General features: G+C 39.1%; 1 protein-coding gene across 1 annotated transcript; it reads left to right on the top strand.

Moving 5' to 3' along the window:
• The first annotated feature begins 4,426 nt into the window (after window positions 1–4,426).
• LOC123253789 lies at window positions 4,427–16,805 on the top strand. Its single transcript, XM_044682933.1, has 5 exons — window positions 4,427–4,469; window positions 4,715–4,846; window positions 5,218–5,345; window positions 10,839–10,888; window positions 16,319–16,805. Exons 1-5 carry the CDS (start codon window positions 4,427–4,429, stop codon window positions 16,803–16,805), a joined length of 840 nt encoding a protein of 279 aa, XP_044538868.1.
• Window positions 16,806–16,912: the final 107 nt, after the last annotated feature.

Below are 16,912 nucleotides of genomic sequence, written 5' to 3'. Positions count from 1 at the left end.
AATTTAAAATTATCTGGAGTGTTTCATTCATTTTACCTCCTTCAGAACTATGACAAAAGAGCGTTAAAACTGTTCATATGATTTTATCTAGAAATACCATTACTAGATCTGTATCTCAAAGAGATTTTTTTAAAAGGGAAAAGGACCTGTTTGTACAAAAATATCTATAGGAACTGTTTTGTGGTGGCAAACAATTAGAAATTGAGGGGATGCCCATCAATAAGGGGATTCGTAAGCAAGTTGTGGTATGTGATTATGATGGAATACTATTGTGTTAAAAGAAGTAACAAGCAGAACAATTTCTGAAAAACCTCTAAAGACTTACATGAACTGGTGCAAAGTAAAGGGAGCAGAATACTGTTCACAGTAACAGTAACAGTAATATTGCAGTATGATCAACTGTGGATGACTTAGCTGTTCTCAGTAAAACAATGATTCAAGATAACTCCATGGGAGTCAGTGAAAAATACTATCCACTGTCAGAGGAAGAACTGATGGAATCTGAATGCAGATTAAAGTACAGAATTTATTTTATTTTATTTTATTCATGTTTTATGGTGTGTGTGATTCATGATATGTCTTCTTCCACCACATTATAAATATGGAAATATTTTGTATAATAGCACATGCATAATATATATCAAATTGCTTACCTCTGCTGGGAGCAGGGTAGGGAGTGAGGTTGGGAGAGAATATGGAACTCAAATTTTTAGAAAAGTAATGTTAGCTGTGAAGAAAGAAAGGAAGGAAGGAAGGAAGGAAGGAAGAGAGAGAAAGAGAGAGAAAGAAAGAAAGAAAGAAAGAAAGAAAGAAAGAAAGAAAGAAAGAGTGAAAGGAAGAAAGAAAGAGTGAAAGGAAGAAAGAAAGAGTGAAAGGAAGAGTGAAAGGAAGGAAGAAAGGAAAGAAGAAAGGAAGAAAGAAAGGAAGGAAGAAATATTAGTTACTTAAAAAAAGAAAAGCTACTTACCTGTTACTGATCCCTAGTTGCTACTGAAGACACAATGCAGGATGAAATCACTCTTTTTTGTTCAGAGTTTCCCATTATGAATTGGATGATACAACATAGTATCTTTATTAAAATAAATAGGGCACAATTCAGGATATAACACAGGATACAAATAATTAAAAAGACAATTCCTGCCCTCAAGGAGCTTGCAATCTTTTTTTCTTAAACCTTTATCTTCCATCTTAGAAACAAACTATGTATTTATTCTAAGGCAGAAGAGAAGTAAGGGCTAGGCACTGGGTTTAAGTGACTGGCCCAGAGTCACAGAGCTAGGAAGTGTCTAAGGCCTGATTTGAACCCAAGACCTCCCATCTCTAGGCCTGTCTCTCTATTCTCTGAGCCAACCAGCTGCTCCCTAGAGCATGCAATCTAATAGAGGAAGACAACACAAAATAGAAAGTTGAAAGGGGGAAGGGGGTATATGATCCAAGGACATGTTGTTTTCTATAGTCAAAGCAAAATAGATCTTCTGATAGGAAATGAAGTGTAGGAGACTTCTCATTAAAGAAGAATAATGCGTTCAAAATCATGCTTATGTGGGTTCCTTCATTGTTAGTGCCCTTTCCAAACAGGTTGCAACTATATCAGAAACTGATGCCTCCTGTCCAGGCCCTGACATCCTGCTTCCTCCACTAATCTGATGGGTCCCAATTTAAAAGGACCTGGGCTGGTTAGGTAGTATAGTGGATAGCATGCTGGGCCTGCGGATTGGAAGACAACTCCATGAGTTCAAATCTAGCCTCAGATATGTGACTGTAGACAAGCCACTCAACCCTGTTTACTTCCATTTCCTCATCTGTTAAATGAGCTAGAAAAGGAAATGGCCAGCCACTCCAGCACTTTTGCCATGAAAACCCCAATTAGAGTCATGAAGAGTGATACACAATTGAAATGACTGGACAACAAAATTATAAGGATCTATCTCTTGAAGCAAACAGTTTTACCTAGTTTACCAATGGCTCAGTCTACTGCTGTGAGAGACCTATCCAATTGAGCTTCAGTGGTTACTAACTAGAACTAGTGGTTGGAGGACTGTGAAATGCTGTACACATTGTATTCTCTTTTAAAAATAATCTTTCAATAACCAAAACCATAAATCCAATACCCATATAAACAAGTGAAAAAAACAAATGTTTTTCTTCTGCTTTTCTACTCCCACAATTCTTTCTCTTGATGTGCATAGTGTTCTTTCTCCTAAGTCCCTTGGGACTGCCCAGCATCATTGCTTTGTTATCAGTAGGAAAGTCAATTACATTTGATCATCCCACAATGTATCCGTCTCTGTGTACAAAGTTCTCCTGGTTCTGCTCAATACACTCTGCATCAGTTTGTGGAGGTCTTCCCAGCTTATGTGGAAATCAAGCAGTTTACCATTCCTTATTGCATAATGGTATTCCATCACCATCAGATACCACAATTTGTTCAGCCATTTCCCAATCGATGGACACCCCCTCATTTTCCAATTTTTTGCCATCAAAGAGTGTGGCTATGAATATTTTTGTACAGATATTTTTATTATTATCTATTTGGGGTGCACATCTAGTAGTGGTATTGATGGATCAAAGGGCAGGCATTCTTTTAAAGCCCTTTAGGCATAATTCCAAATTGCTTTCCAGAAAGATTGGATCAATTCACAACTCCACCAGCAGTGTATAAGAGTCCCAATTTTGCCACATCCCCTCCAACATTTATTATTTTCATTTGCTGCCATATTGGCCAGTCTGCTAGGTATAAAGTGATACCTCAGAGTCGTTTTGATTTGCATTTCTCTAATTAGGAGGGATTTAGAACACTTTTTCAATCACACTGGATTATTGCAAAAATCCTGGAAGCTAAATTCTATTATTAGCCTCATTTTATGGAAGAGCAAACTGAGACTGAGAGATCAAAAGACTTGTCAAGGGTCAGACAGCTAGAAAGTGTCTGACGCCAGATTTAAAATAAGATCTCCCTAATCCAAGTCCCACTTTTTACCCACTGTACCACCTTGTTGTTTGGAAAGGATACTCTATGGATTTGGGGTTCTAGCAAGTCTCAATCTTCTGAGCTGCATAGCGATCATGTGAGAAAATCTTGAACAAGGAGAATAGAAATTTTCATCTATACTGATTCCTGCACAGTGGCCATGGGGTATGGACAAGTGGTTTGGGACGTGGCAGCAATAAAGATGTTTCCCTTTGGAAGTCAGGACAGATGGAGTTTTTCTGATAACTTCCACTATGTATAATTGTGAGACATATTGGGGCCATTATATACTTCTCACAGAGCTAAACAAGCAGGTCAGAGCTATCACAAGGATAGCAGAAGTTGGGAAAGGAGTCTACTGACAATCTGGACAAGGGAGCTCTAATACCATGTTGTGTTGTGTTGAGTGCAGGACTGACTGTATCCTTAGATGAGGCAGGTGATCTTTCCTAACTGGGTTCCTTGATACAATTATAATATGCACTTAATTCAAATAGCTTTCAAACTGACCCAGCTTACAAATTGTCCCTCTTTTTTTTTTTAAATAAAACCCTTACCTTCTGTGTTGGAGTCAGTACTGTGTATTGGCTCCAAGGCAGAAGAGTGGTAAGGGCTAGACCAGGGTTCAGCAACGTGTGGCTCTCGAGCCATATCTGGCTCCACCTCCCGACTGGCCAGTCTGGGCAGAGCCCCAGGATGTACCCCAGGGGGCCCTTCAGCCCCCGCCCCATATTCCAGTGCCTTCTGCCTCCATCCTCCTCCTTCCACAGGCGGTTATGGCTCTCACGGCCAAAAAGGTTGGCTACTGTTGGTCTAGACAATGGGGGTTAAGTGACTTGGCCAGGGTCACACAGCTGGGAAGTGTCTGAGGCCGGATTTGAACCCAGGACCTCCCATCTCTAGGCCTGGCTCTCCATCCACTGAGCTACCCAGCTGCCCCCCAAATTGTCCCTCTTGCTCCACCTTAGGACAAACAATTTGCCCATGTTAATCAACAGCTACATCACTGTATCTCTGCCTACTCAGGCCAAGTGTTTCATCTCCCAGAAACCAAGTCTTCAGCAAAGCGATGCCATCCTTGGAAGGGGATGTGTTCTGCACCCCAGTTTCTTGGATTCAGTCTCTAAGAAGGAATTTTTTGGATAGAATTGTGACTGACTCTCTCTAGACCTACGCTGGCAGAATCGTCTGGGTCTCCAGGTCCTGACAGTGCTTCATAAACCTTGGGGAAATAGCTCAGGTCATTTTCTTTATTCTGTAATCATTCAAATAGCTTCTTCCTCACAGCCCCTCTATGTTCCTGGTCCATGATAAATAAGTTAAGTGCCCACTGACTGCTTTTCCCAGAAAAGGGTTGGGAGACAAAGGAGTGATATTGTTTGGAAGCATCTTGCTTTCTAACATCTTGAGAGAGAGAAAACTTTCACTACCGAGCTACAGTTCAGGGGTCACGGGATGGCGGACTCAGGCCTTTCAGACATCTTGAAGTGGATGTCCAGTAGATGTCTTCAACCCTGTGTCCAAAAGAGAATTTTTCATATTTATTTCCCCCTAAAACCTGTCTTCCACCAGCCCCATTACTGCAGAGGGCACCATCTGCGCCCGGTCCTCAGATTCACAACCTAGTAGTCATTTGGTATGTGAATGTGAGGCCCCATTCCCTTTATGCTTCTGGGCCAAAGGCTACGGGACTTGAGTCCAGTAAATCCGTTAAACTAATCCTTATGTTGTGGTTGGTCTAAGAACCCCTGCAGGTGTCCACGACCCACTGCATGGGGATGTGCATGCTGACTGTTACGGTCAAAGGACCTACTTGTGTCAGTGGCATGGGCCAAGTGAGCGATAATGGCCAAGTGTGCATTTCTGACCTAACCTGTTCTGCTCTGCTATTACCCCCTCATGCTTTAAACTTTTGACCTTATTCATCGGAGGCTGACTAAAGCTACATCTTATTCTGTTATGAGACATAGGTGAGACTTGTCAACCAACTGGGTTTCTGATAGCATTTCTGTCAACTGTGCTATAAAAGGAGGCTTCTCACAAGGCTAGAGGTTGCTAGCCAGAGTCCGGCTTTATCGTGAGGTTGGCACTCTCAATAAGCCTGGTTTTGTTTTTTTTTTTTTGGCTCGGAGACCTGGATTTTTTGGTGTTTTGGCTAATAATTGTTTGCCACATGTATTTCCCATGACCTCTCACACACGTTGCAACTTTGCCACATCTCTTCTCGGACACGGTTCCCACCCTAGTGCGAGCCCTCATCACCTCCAGCTGGTCGGCACCAAGTCCTAGTCTGTTTATGATTGTTGCTGCTGTGGACAGGCACTTGGAAAGAGGATGTGATCCCTGCAAAGTTACAGGAGACACCACTTGCCTGGTAAGGGCTGGTGCTCAAAGGGGATGGAGTGAAGTTGGAGCACACTGCAACCTAATTGGGAAGTCTTATACATAAAAAGAGGCATAGCGATCATACACCTGGATGGAAGCACAAGTTCCAAAAAACCAGGAGCACCTATATGCAGAACCATTATTTTAGATGCCTCTGGACCAAAACAAAATAAGCAAGCACTGAGGAAAATTCAAAGTGAGCCTGGGAAGCATCAGCCTCCCCTACGGCTAATCATTGTCTCAGGAGCTAGGGATGGCTCTCATGTCACTTACACTTGGCACTTACAAAGGCTTTGCTCCATACGGTCATGATGCCTATGAGTGTCCTCACCTCTACTTCCTTACAAAAGGAAAAAAAGAAGCAGATGAAGGGAGAAATAGCTGGCTTAAATTTTGAATTAGATGTCCTACTGGAAACTCAAATTCAACGGGTTCAAAATAGAACTCATTATCTTTTCCCCAAAGCCCATCCCTCTTCAGAACTTGTCCATCGCTGTCAGGAACACCACTATCCAGGATTGTCACCTCCAAGTCATCTTTGGATGTGTGAACCAGTGCCTTCCCTTGCCTAGAAGCAGGTCTCCCTCTCAGCTATTGGAGTGAAACCATGTCTTGCCCTTCCACTTTCCATTCATATTTTACTTCTCCCACAAGAATATAAGATTGTTGAGGGCAGAGCCACGTGCTCCCTCAGAACTTAGGAGAGGGCCTGGCACATAATCAGCAACTTAATTGTTCTCTGTCTCTGTCTTTGCCTATTGGTCTCTCTTTCTCTCTGTGTATCTTTGTCTCTGTCTCTTTCTCTGTCCAAGCTCATCTCAAGACCAACCTTCTACAGTTTAAAAATATTTACTTGCCCCATCCCCCAACACCACGCAGACACAAAGGAGATGAATAGCTAGAATGAGTAAGAGTAGAATTTTGAAAAGGTAGAGCACATTAAAAAGGAAGGATAGATAGAACACAGAACAGATAGAAGAAATAGAACACAGAGAATAGATGGAAAAGAGAGAGCTCATAGAAAGGATAGAATAGGAAGAACACATTGAAGAGGTAGAACACAGAGATGAAATAGTGAGAGCTCACAGAGCAGATAGACTAGATAGAACAGACAGAATATACAGATGGATAGAGAGTACACATAGATCACATAGAATAGATGGAAGAGCGAGAGCTCAGAGAACAGATAGAACAAAGAGATGTATAGATTAGAATACAGAGACTAGAACACAGATCAGAATATATACATAAAAAGATAGATGAATAAAAGAGTACATAGAAGAGATCAAATAGAACTAGAAACAAAATGAATGAAAATCTAGAACAAGTCAGAATAGAATGAAGAGATAGAGCATATTAACAAGGAAGGATAGATAGAACACAGAACAGATAGAAGATATAGAACACAAAGAATAGATGGAAAAGATAGAACTCATAGAACATATTGATACTAAAGACAGATGATTGAACACAGATGGAAGAGAGCTCACAGAACAGATGGAATAGATGACACACAGAGTAGAAAGAATCCATAAATCAGATAGAACAGATACAAAAGATAAATGAACGGTTATAGAGAATAAATAGAAGATGTACACACTGTAAGAAATAAAATTGATATGTATATAAATCTTAGGGTTTTAAAGGGTTTATTGATAGACATTTTGAAAAATACAGCCACGTGCCTGTTAAGAGTTAATTTATTTTTTTAAACATTTATTAATATTCATTTTTAACATGGTTACATGATTCATGCTCCTACTTTCCCCTTCACCACCCACACCCCCCCTCCATAGTCGACGCACATTTCCACTGGTTTTATCATGTGTCACTGATCAAAACCTATTTCCAAATTGTTGACAGTTGCATTGGTATGGTAGTTTGGAGTCTACATCCCCAATCATGTCCACCCCAACCTATGTGTTCAAGCAGTTGTTTTTCTTCTATGTTTCCTCTCCTGCAGTCCTTCCTCTGAATGTGGGGAGCGTCTTTACCATAAATCCCTCAGAATTGTCCTGTGTCATTGCATTGCTGCCGGTACAGAAGTCCATTACATTCGATTTTACCATAGTATATCAGTCTCTGTGTACAATGTTCTTCTGGCTCTGCTCCTTTCGCTCTGCATCAGTTCCTGGAGGTCTTTCCAGTTCACATGGAACTCCTCCAGTTTATTATTCCTTTGAGCACAATAGTATTCCATCACCAGCATATACCACAGTTTGTTCAGCCATTCCCCAACTGAAGGACATTCCCTCATTTTCCAGTTCTTTGCCACCACAAAAAGCACAGCTATGAATATAGATACTAAAGATAGATGATAGAACACAGATGGAAGAGAGCTCACAGAACAGATGGATTACATAACACACAGAGTAGAAAGAACCCATAAATCAGATAGAACACAGATACAAAAGGTAGATGAACAGCTATAGAGAACAGATGAAAGATGTAGAGCACATGGAACAGAGAAAGCACATAGAATAGATAGAACATGTAGAATGGTTAGAACAGAGAGATCAGATAGAAATATAGATTCTAAAGAAAGATGGATAGAATAGGAAGAACCAATAGAAGAGATAGAACACAGAGATGGAAGAGAGAGACCTCAGAGAGCAGATAGGCTAGATGGAACAGACAGGATATAAAGTTGGATAGATAGTACACATAGATCACATAGAATAGATAGAATAGAGAGCTCAGAGAACAGATAGAATGGATAGATGTATAGATTAGAATACATGGACTAGAACACAGATGAGAATACATAGATCAAAAGATAGATAAATAGCAGTTAGAATATGTAGAACAGATGAGATAGAACATGGAGATACAAAAGAGATGAATAGGTAGAACAAGTTAGAATAGAAGGAAGAGGTAGAGCACATTAAAGAGAAAGGATAGTTAGAACACAGGACAGATAGAAAAAATAGAACACAAAGAATAGATGAAAAAGACAGAGCTCATAGAACATATAGATACTAAATATAGATGATAGAACACAGATGGAAGAGAGCTCACAGAACAGATGGAATAAATAACGCACAGAATAGAAAGAACCCATAAATCAGATAGAACACTGATACAAAAGGTAGATGAACAGTTATAGAGAATAGATGGAAGATGCAGAGCACTTAAAATAGATAGAACATGTGGTTACAACAGAGAGATCAGATAGAAAAGTAGATACTAAAGATAGAAGGATAGAATAGGAAGAACACATTGAAGAGGTAGAACACAGAGATGAAGTAGTGAGAGCTCAGAGCAGATAGACTAGATAGAACAGACAGAATATACAGATGGATAGGTAGGTAGTACACATACATCACATAAAATAGATGGAAGTGAGAGAGAGCTCAGAGAACAGATAGAAGAAAGTGATGTATAGATTAGAATACATAGACTATAACGCAGTTGAGAATACATAGTTCAAAAGATAGATAATTAGCAGTTAGAATACATAGAAGAGATGAGATAGAACATGGAGATACAAAAGAGATGAATAGCTAGAACAAGTTAAAATAGAATGAAGAGGTAGAGCACATTAAAGAAGAAGATAGAAAACAGAACAGATAGAAGAAATAGAGCACATAGAATAGATGTAAAAGATAGAGCTCATAGAACATGTAGATAGTAAAGATAGATGATAGAGCACAGATGGAAGAGAGCTCATAACAGATGGAATAGATAACACACAGAGTAGAAAAGACCCATGAATCAGATAGAACACAGATACAAAAGGTAGAAGAGCAGTTTTAGAGAAGAGACAGAATAAGTAGAGCACATGGAACAGAGAGAGCACATAAAATAGATAGAACATATAGAATGGTTAGGACAGAGAGATCCAATAGAAATATAGATACTAAAGACAGATGGATAGTATAGAAAGAACCCATCGAAGAGGTAGAGCACTGAGATTGAAGAGAGTGAGCTCACAGAGCAGATAGACTAGATGAAACAGATAGGATATAAAGATAGATAGATAGTACACATAGAACATGTAGAATAGATGAAATAGAGAAAGCTCAAGGAACAGATAGAATGCTTCAATTTATAGACTAGAATACATAGTAGAACACAGGTGAGAATACATACATCAAAAGATAGATGAATAGAAGTTAGAATACATAGAAGAGATGAGATAGAACATGTAGATACAGAAGAGATGAATAAGTAGAACAAGTTAGAATAGAATGAACATGTAGAGCACATTAACGAGGAAGGATAGATAGAATACAGAACAGATAGAAGAAATAGAACACATAGAATAGATGGAAAAGATAGAACTCATAGAACCTATAGATAGTAAAGATAGATGATAGAACACAGATGGAAGGGAGCTCCCAGAACAGATGGAATAGATAACACTCAGAGTAGAAATAACCCATAAATCAGATAGAACACAGATACAAAAAGTAGATGAACAATTATTGAGAGTAGATGGAAGATGTAGAGCACATGGAACAGAGAGAGCACATAGAATAGATAGAACATGTAGAATGGTTAGAACAGAGAAATCAGATCAAAATATAGATACTAAAGATGTATGGATAGAATAGGTAGAACCCATAAAAGAGATAGAACACAACGATGGAAGAGAGAGAGCTTAGAGAGCAGAGAGACTCGATGGACCAGAAAGAATATGAAGATGGATAGATAGTACACATTGAATAGATGGAAGAGAGAGAGAGCTCAAGGAACAGCTAGAACACAGAGATGTATAGATCAGAATACATAGACTAGAACAAAGATGAGAATACATAGATAAAAAGATAGGTGAATAGAAGTTAGAATACATAGAAGAAATAAGATAGAAGTAGATATAAAAGAGATGAATAGCTATAACGAGTTGGAATAGAATGAAGAGGTAGAGCACATTAAAGAGGAAGACAGAGGCTGCGAGCTGTACACTGAGAATTCTATGGGCTCACCTTGGCAGCAAGTAGTCTTTTCCTTGTGCTAGAGACTTATGTTTGTCTTTATTCATTTACATTATTCTAGTTCATGCTCACCCTGGCTAGGCTCTTATTGCAGGGGAAGGGGCTGTGGACAAAGGAGCTGGAGTTACATTTTTCAGCTGCATTTTCAAAACACTATCTTCAAGGGTTCCAGGTTAAGATGGTAGTAGAGTATAAAGCAGCTTCTTAACCTCTCCTAACCCACACATATTTGGACTCCTCTAGAGGACATAAAAAAAATTCAGACAAACGAAGGGACCCGACAACAGAGAGCAGCATTGAAAGTACATGGGATCAGGGCATTTCCATGCTATAAGGAGGTGAAACAGCTCTCACTAAAATGTGAGCTGAGCAATCCCCTCCCCCTGACACCACCTACAGGGCCAAAGCCAGCACACAACAGTTAGAGCAAGTTTGGGGCATCCATTAAGTCCTTGGCAGCTACCTGGGATCACCATGGCCTACTCCTGAAAGCAGCAAGACTTAAGACCCCAAGAGGCTAAAGATTGTGTGGACTTTGAACACAGACCTTGAGCGCAGGCACAGAGGCAGGTACAGACACAGATCCTGAGCACAGGTGCGGACTTTGGGTGGGGATCCAGTACAGAGGGGTGCACAACTGTGGAAGCAGCACCCTGAGACTGTTAAAGGAGCTTCAGGCAGAGGAACAAGCAACGGGACCACCAGGAAGCTTGACACTGAGAACAACTAGACCTGAGACCTCAGGAGCATAAAGAGCACAGACAGACCCTGGGCGTGAGGATAAATCTGAGAGGGCGCTGGGCTAATAATGGCAAGCCAGACACAAGAACTCTAGAAGAGAAAGATCAAGAAGAAATCTTTAACACTCAACAACTTTTACACTGAAAAAATCCAGACAACAGAGCAAACAGCAGAGGAGAACAAAGAAGTTATCATATCCAAACCTTCCCCCCAAAATGAAAACTGGTCACAAACTCTTGAAGAGTTCAAATCTGAGATTACAAGAAAGATGGAAAAGACCTAGCAAGAAAATAACACTTTAAAAGGCAGAATTTCGCAATTGGAAAGTGAGGCTCAGAAGTCAAATGAATTGATAAGCAAACTGAAGACCAGAAATGACCAGCTGGAAGCATTGAAGAACCAAACAGACCAGATTGAAAAGGAAAACCAAAAGATTATAGCCAAAAAACCAGTTTCTAAAGGCTAGAATTGGGCAATTTGAAAAAGATGCCCCCAAATCAAAAGAATTGACAAGCAAATAGGAGACTAAAATCAAACAGCTGGAAAACAGGATAGACCAAATCAAAAAGGAAAATCAAAATATTATGTCAGAAAACTAGTCTCTAAAGAAAAGAATTGGGCAAGTAGAAGCCAATGATCTCTCAAGACAGCAAGAACAAATAAAGCAAAGTCAAAACACTGATAAAATAAAAGGAAACATGAAATATCTCAATGAGAAATTGACAGATCAAGAAAACAGGGCTAGAAGAGACAATATGAGAATCATTGGTCTTCCTGAAAAACTAGAAATTAATAGAAATGTGGACTCCATACTAAAAGAAATCATTCAGCAAAACTGCCCTGAAGTTCTACAACAAGAGGGCAATATAGACATTGAAAGGATCCATAGATCACCCTCTACACTACACCCTGAAAAGACAACCCCAAGGAATATAATAGCCAAATTCAAGAGCTTCCAAGTAAAAGAAAAAATTTTACAAGAAGCCAGAAAGAGACAATTCAGATATCAAGGAACACCAATCAGGATCACACAGGATCTGGCAGCCTCCACACTACAAGACTGCAAGGCTTGGAATATGATATTTAGAAAGGCAAGAGAACTGGGTCTACAACCAAGGATCACCTGCCCATCAAAACTGACTATATACTTCCAGGGGAAAGTATGGGCATCCAGCAAGATAGAAGATTTCCAAGTATTTGCACAGAAAAGACCAGGACTAAATGGAAAGTTCGATATCCAACCACAAAAACCAAGAGAAACATGAAAAGGTAAATAAGAAACAGAGGGGAAAGAAAGAAAACTCTTATTTTTAAATTTGCCTCTTTAAGGGCTTCAAGAAGATCTAATTATTCGTATTCCTATGTGGAGAAATGTTATGTGTAATTCTCTGTAGTGAACTCTATTCACTATTTTAGTATCCACTATTATAGTAATTAGAAGAATTATTCACAGGGAGAGGTTGGAGTAATAAAGGGTGTAAGATGATATGGGGGTGGGTGGGAAAGAGGAGGCACCAAGAGAAACTTGAATGAATAAGAAAAATAGGATATTCTCTTACACACAAAGAGGGCATGGGAAGGGGAGGGGATGAATACTATAATAAGAAGGAGAGGAAGAGAGCATTAAGAGGTAATATTTAAACCTTACTCTCAGTGGAATTAACCCTTAGAGGGAAGAGTAGCTATATCCATTGGGATATAGAACTCTATATAACCCTAGTGAGAAAGTCAGAAGGGTTAAATAAAGAGGAGCAGGGGAGTGGGGAGGTCAAAAAATGGAGGGGAGGAGAAGGGGGAAAGAATTCATTAGGCCTTAAAAATAAAAAGAGAGGAATAATGAGGGAGGGGGTAGAAAGGGTAGTAAATCAAGGGAGGGGACAAGGGTTACTGGTTTAAAACAAATCACTGGTTTAAAAGGAAAGAACATAAGAAGAAGTGGTAGAACTAGGAGAGGATACCAAAATGTTGGGGAATATACAACTCATAATTATAACTCTGAATGTGAATGGGATGAACTTGCCCATAAAATGGAAGCAAATAGCAGAGTGGATTAGAAACCAAAATCCTACCATATGTTGTCTACAAGAAACACATACGAGGAGGGTGGACATACACAGGTTTGAGGTAAAGGGCTGGAGCAAAATCTTTTGGGCTTCAGATGAGAAAAAGAAGGCAGGAGTGGCGATCATGATTTCTGACAAAGCCGAAGTAAAAATAGATATGATTAAAAAAGACAGGGAAGGTAATTACATCCTGATAAAAGGCAGTATAGACAATGAGGAAATAACAGTGCTCAGTATGTATGCACCAAATGACATAACATCCAAATTCCTAAAGGAGAAAGTGGCAGAGCTCAAGAAGGAAAGAGATAGTAAAACCATACTAGTGGGAGATCTAAATACTCCTCTTTCATATTTAGATAAATCAAAACAAAAAATAAATAAGAAAGAGATAAGAGAGGTGAATGAAGGCCTAGAAAATTAGATTTAATAGATATGTGGAGAAAAATAAATAGGGACAAAAAGGAATACACCTTTTTTCAGCTGCACATGGTACATTCATAAAGCTTGACCATGTAATAGGGCATAGAAACAGAAATGCAAAAGAGCAGAAATAATAAATGTAACCTTCTCAGACTATAATGCAATAAAAATAATAATTTGTAAGGGCACCTTGACAGGCAAATCAAAAACTAATTGGAAATTAAATAATATGATTCTCCAAAACCAGTCAGTTAAAGAAGAAATCATAGAAACAATCAATAATTTCATTGAAGAAAATGACAATGATGAGACATCCTACCAAACTCTGTGGGATGCAGCTAAGGCAGTACTCGGGGAAATTTATATTCTTGAGTGCATATATTAATAAATTAGGGAGGGCAGAGATTAGTGAATTGGGCATGCAACTTAAAAAACTAGAAAGTGAGCAAATTAAAAATCCCCAGATGAAAACTAAATTAGAAATACTAAAAATCAAGGGAGAAATTAGTAAAATCAAAAGTAAAAGAACTATTGAATTAATAAACAAGACTAGAAGCTGGTATTTTGAAAAAACAGATAAAATAGTTAAAGTTCTGGTCAATCTAATAAAAAAAGGAAAGAAGAAAACCAAATTAACAGTATCAAAGATGAAAAGGGAGACCTCACCTCTAATGAAGAAGAAATCAAGGCAATCATTAAAAACTATTTTGCTCAATTATATGCCAATAAATATAGCAATCTAGGTGTGTAGAAAAATAGATAAAAAAAGGTAATGGAGACACCAGGGATGTTATAATAAGTCCAAATGATTGTGGGTACACACACACACACTGGGTTGTTGGAGAGACTAGACCAGGTTGGGAGACTAGAGCAGCTGCTCCTAACTGACAAAGGGACTGTTGACCAACTGCCACCCCTGGGCCAGAGGCTTTGAATACAACAGACAAGGTAAAGGTTATAACAAGTTTAATTATGTTAACTAAAGGGTAGGATAGGGATGTCTACTCTAAAACCTTAAAACCTAATGACAAAACCACAGGGAAAGGGGAGGATTTCCCTACACTAACTCAGTGACCTAAACAGACAGGGCCCAAGGAGCTGTAATGGAGTCTCTGGGTGACTGCCTCATACCTGGACCTTCCAGGCTTGAGCAGCACAGCTAAGGGCTGATGTGGCTTTGGGGTTCTCACTATAATCCACCGATGATCTCTAGATACCAAGAGCCAAGGTGGTCTCAGGTACCAAGTTGAGAGGGTGTGCTTGAGACATAGTCCACCAGATCCAAAACTTCTCCTCTTCCCTTGGAACTGCACTGTAGATCTTGTCCTCTTTGCTAGATGCCACCACCACCCAGGATCCCAGGGAAAATCAGGATGCAGGGTGTCCTTTACTCTGAGATCCACCAGGGCTAACCACAGTTTGTGCCAACCCGTAATGGAGTCCCTCTCAGAGCACAAGTCACTTCTTCCTGCTCCTTCATTCCATCCTGGAATTCCCAGCTCCAGCTCCTTCCTGCTAGATACACCTTAATTCTTAATTACTAACTAATCTAATCTTCCTCACAACAGGTGATATGGATGAATATTTACAAAAATACAAATTGCCTAGATTAACAGCAGAAGAAATAGAATACCTAAACAATCCCATATCAGAAAAAGAAATTAAACAAGCCATTAAGGAACTCCCTAAGAAAAAATCGCCAGGGCCTGATGGATTCACAAGTAAATTCTATCAAACATTCAAAGAACAACTAATCCCAATACTGTACAAGTTATTTGATATAATAAGCAAAGAAGGAGTCCTACTAAATTCCTTTTATGACACACGTATGGTACTGATTCCAAAGCCAGGGACATCAAAAACAGAGAAATAAAACTACAGATCAATCTCCCTAATGAACATAGATGAAAAAATCTTAAATAGAATACTAGCAAAGAGACTCCAGCAAGTAATTAAGAAGATCATCCACCATGATCAGGTGGGATTTTTACCAGGAATGCAAGGATGATTCAACATTAGGAAAACCATCCACATAATTGACCATATCAACAAGCTAACAAAGAAAAATCACATGATTATCTCAATAGATGCTGAAAAAGCCTTTGACAAAATACGACACCCATTCCTATTGAAAACAGTAGAAAGTATAGGAATAGAAGAACCTTTCCTGAAAATACTAAACATTATATATCTAAAACCATCAACAAGCATCATCTGCAATGGGGATAAGTTAGAAGCCTTCCCAGTAAGATCAGGCATGAAACAAGGATGCCCATTATCACCTCTATTATTTACCATTGTACTAGAATCACTAGCAGTAGCAATTAGAGAAGAAAAGAAATTGAAGGCATTAAAATAGGCAATGAGGAGACTAAGCTATCACTCTTTGCAAATGGTCTACTTAAAAAATACTAGAGAATCAACCAAAAAGCTAGTAGAAATAATCAACAACCTTAGCAAAGTTGCAGAATACAAAATAAATGCTCATAAATCATCAGCATTTCTGTATTTTCCAACACATCACAGCAGCAAGAGGTAGAAAGAGAAACACCATTTAAAATCACCCTAGACAATATAAAATACTTAGGAATCTATCTACCAAGACAAACACAGGAATTATACGAACACAACTACAAACCACTTTCCAAACAATTAAAACTAGACCTAAATAATTGGGAAAACATTGATTGCTCATGGGTAGGACGAGCTACCATAATAAAAATGACCATTTTACCCAAATTAATTTATTTATTTAGTGCCATACCTATCAAAGTACCAAAAAAACTTCCTTACTGAATTAGAAAAAACTATAACAGTGCCACTTTCACTTCCTTCGGGGAATATAAACACCACATGCAGGTTTCCCAGCACATTATCCGCAAGCCTCGAATTTATGAGTGCAAAACTTGTGGCGCCATGTTCATCAACTCTGGAAGTTTAATTGTGCACCTGAGGAGTCTGAACCATGAAGCGTCAGAGCTAGCAAACTACTTCCAGAGCAGTGATTTCCTAGTACCAGACTACTTAAACCAGGAGCAAGAAGAGACTCTTGTTCAGTACAAGCTTGTAGAACACAGTTTTGAAAACAATTCCTCTGTCCAAATGCCTGTCATTTCACAGGTCTCATCAACTCAGAATTGTGAAAGCACTTTTCCTTTGGGGTCTCTCAGGGGTCTGACAGAAAAAGAGGAAGAAATGCCAGAGCAGCCAAAGGCAAGTGCCAGTAGTGAGACAATTAGAGATGACCCCCCCCCCAAATTGGAGCTGTCTTCTATTACTATTGAATAATTTTATGGTTTGGCTTCATTTTTGTTTGATTTTTAGAAAGTGCCTGTGCTTGGTCCTGTACATTTTTTAATTTAATTTTTTAAAGATGAAAGGATATAATGGGGAGA

Source organism: Gracilinanus agilis, chromosome X (genome assembly GCF_016433145.1).
Source record: "Gracilinanus agilis isolate LMUSP501 chromosome X, AgileGrace, whole genome shotgun sequence".
NCBI classification, from domain to species: Eukaryota; Metazoa; Chordata; class Mammalia; order Didelphimorphia; family Didelphidae; genus Gracilinanus; species Gracilinanus agilis.
The sequence above is the reverse complement of the archived record's forward strand: the minus strand, read 5'-3'. Positions and strand labels throughout refer to the sequence as shown.

Excerpts from the sequence above, each read along its gene's own strand:
- LOC123253789 (XM_044682933.1), top strand. The coding sequence starts at position 4,427 with ATGGCGGACTCAGGCCTTTCAGACATCTTGAAGTGGATGTCCA. Across the intron at positions 4,470-4,714 it reads CATCTTGAAGTGGATGTCCA|AACCCCTGCAGGTGTCCACG; the intron begins GTAGATGTCTTC and ends GGTTGGTCTAAG. Across the intron at positions 10,889-16,318 it reads GACACAGATCCTGAGCACAG|AAAAAACTATAACAGTGCCA; the intron begins GTGCGGACTTTG and ends TTACTGAATTAG.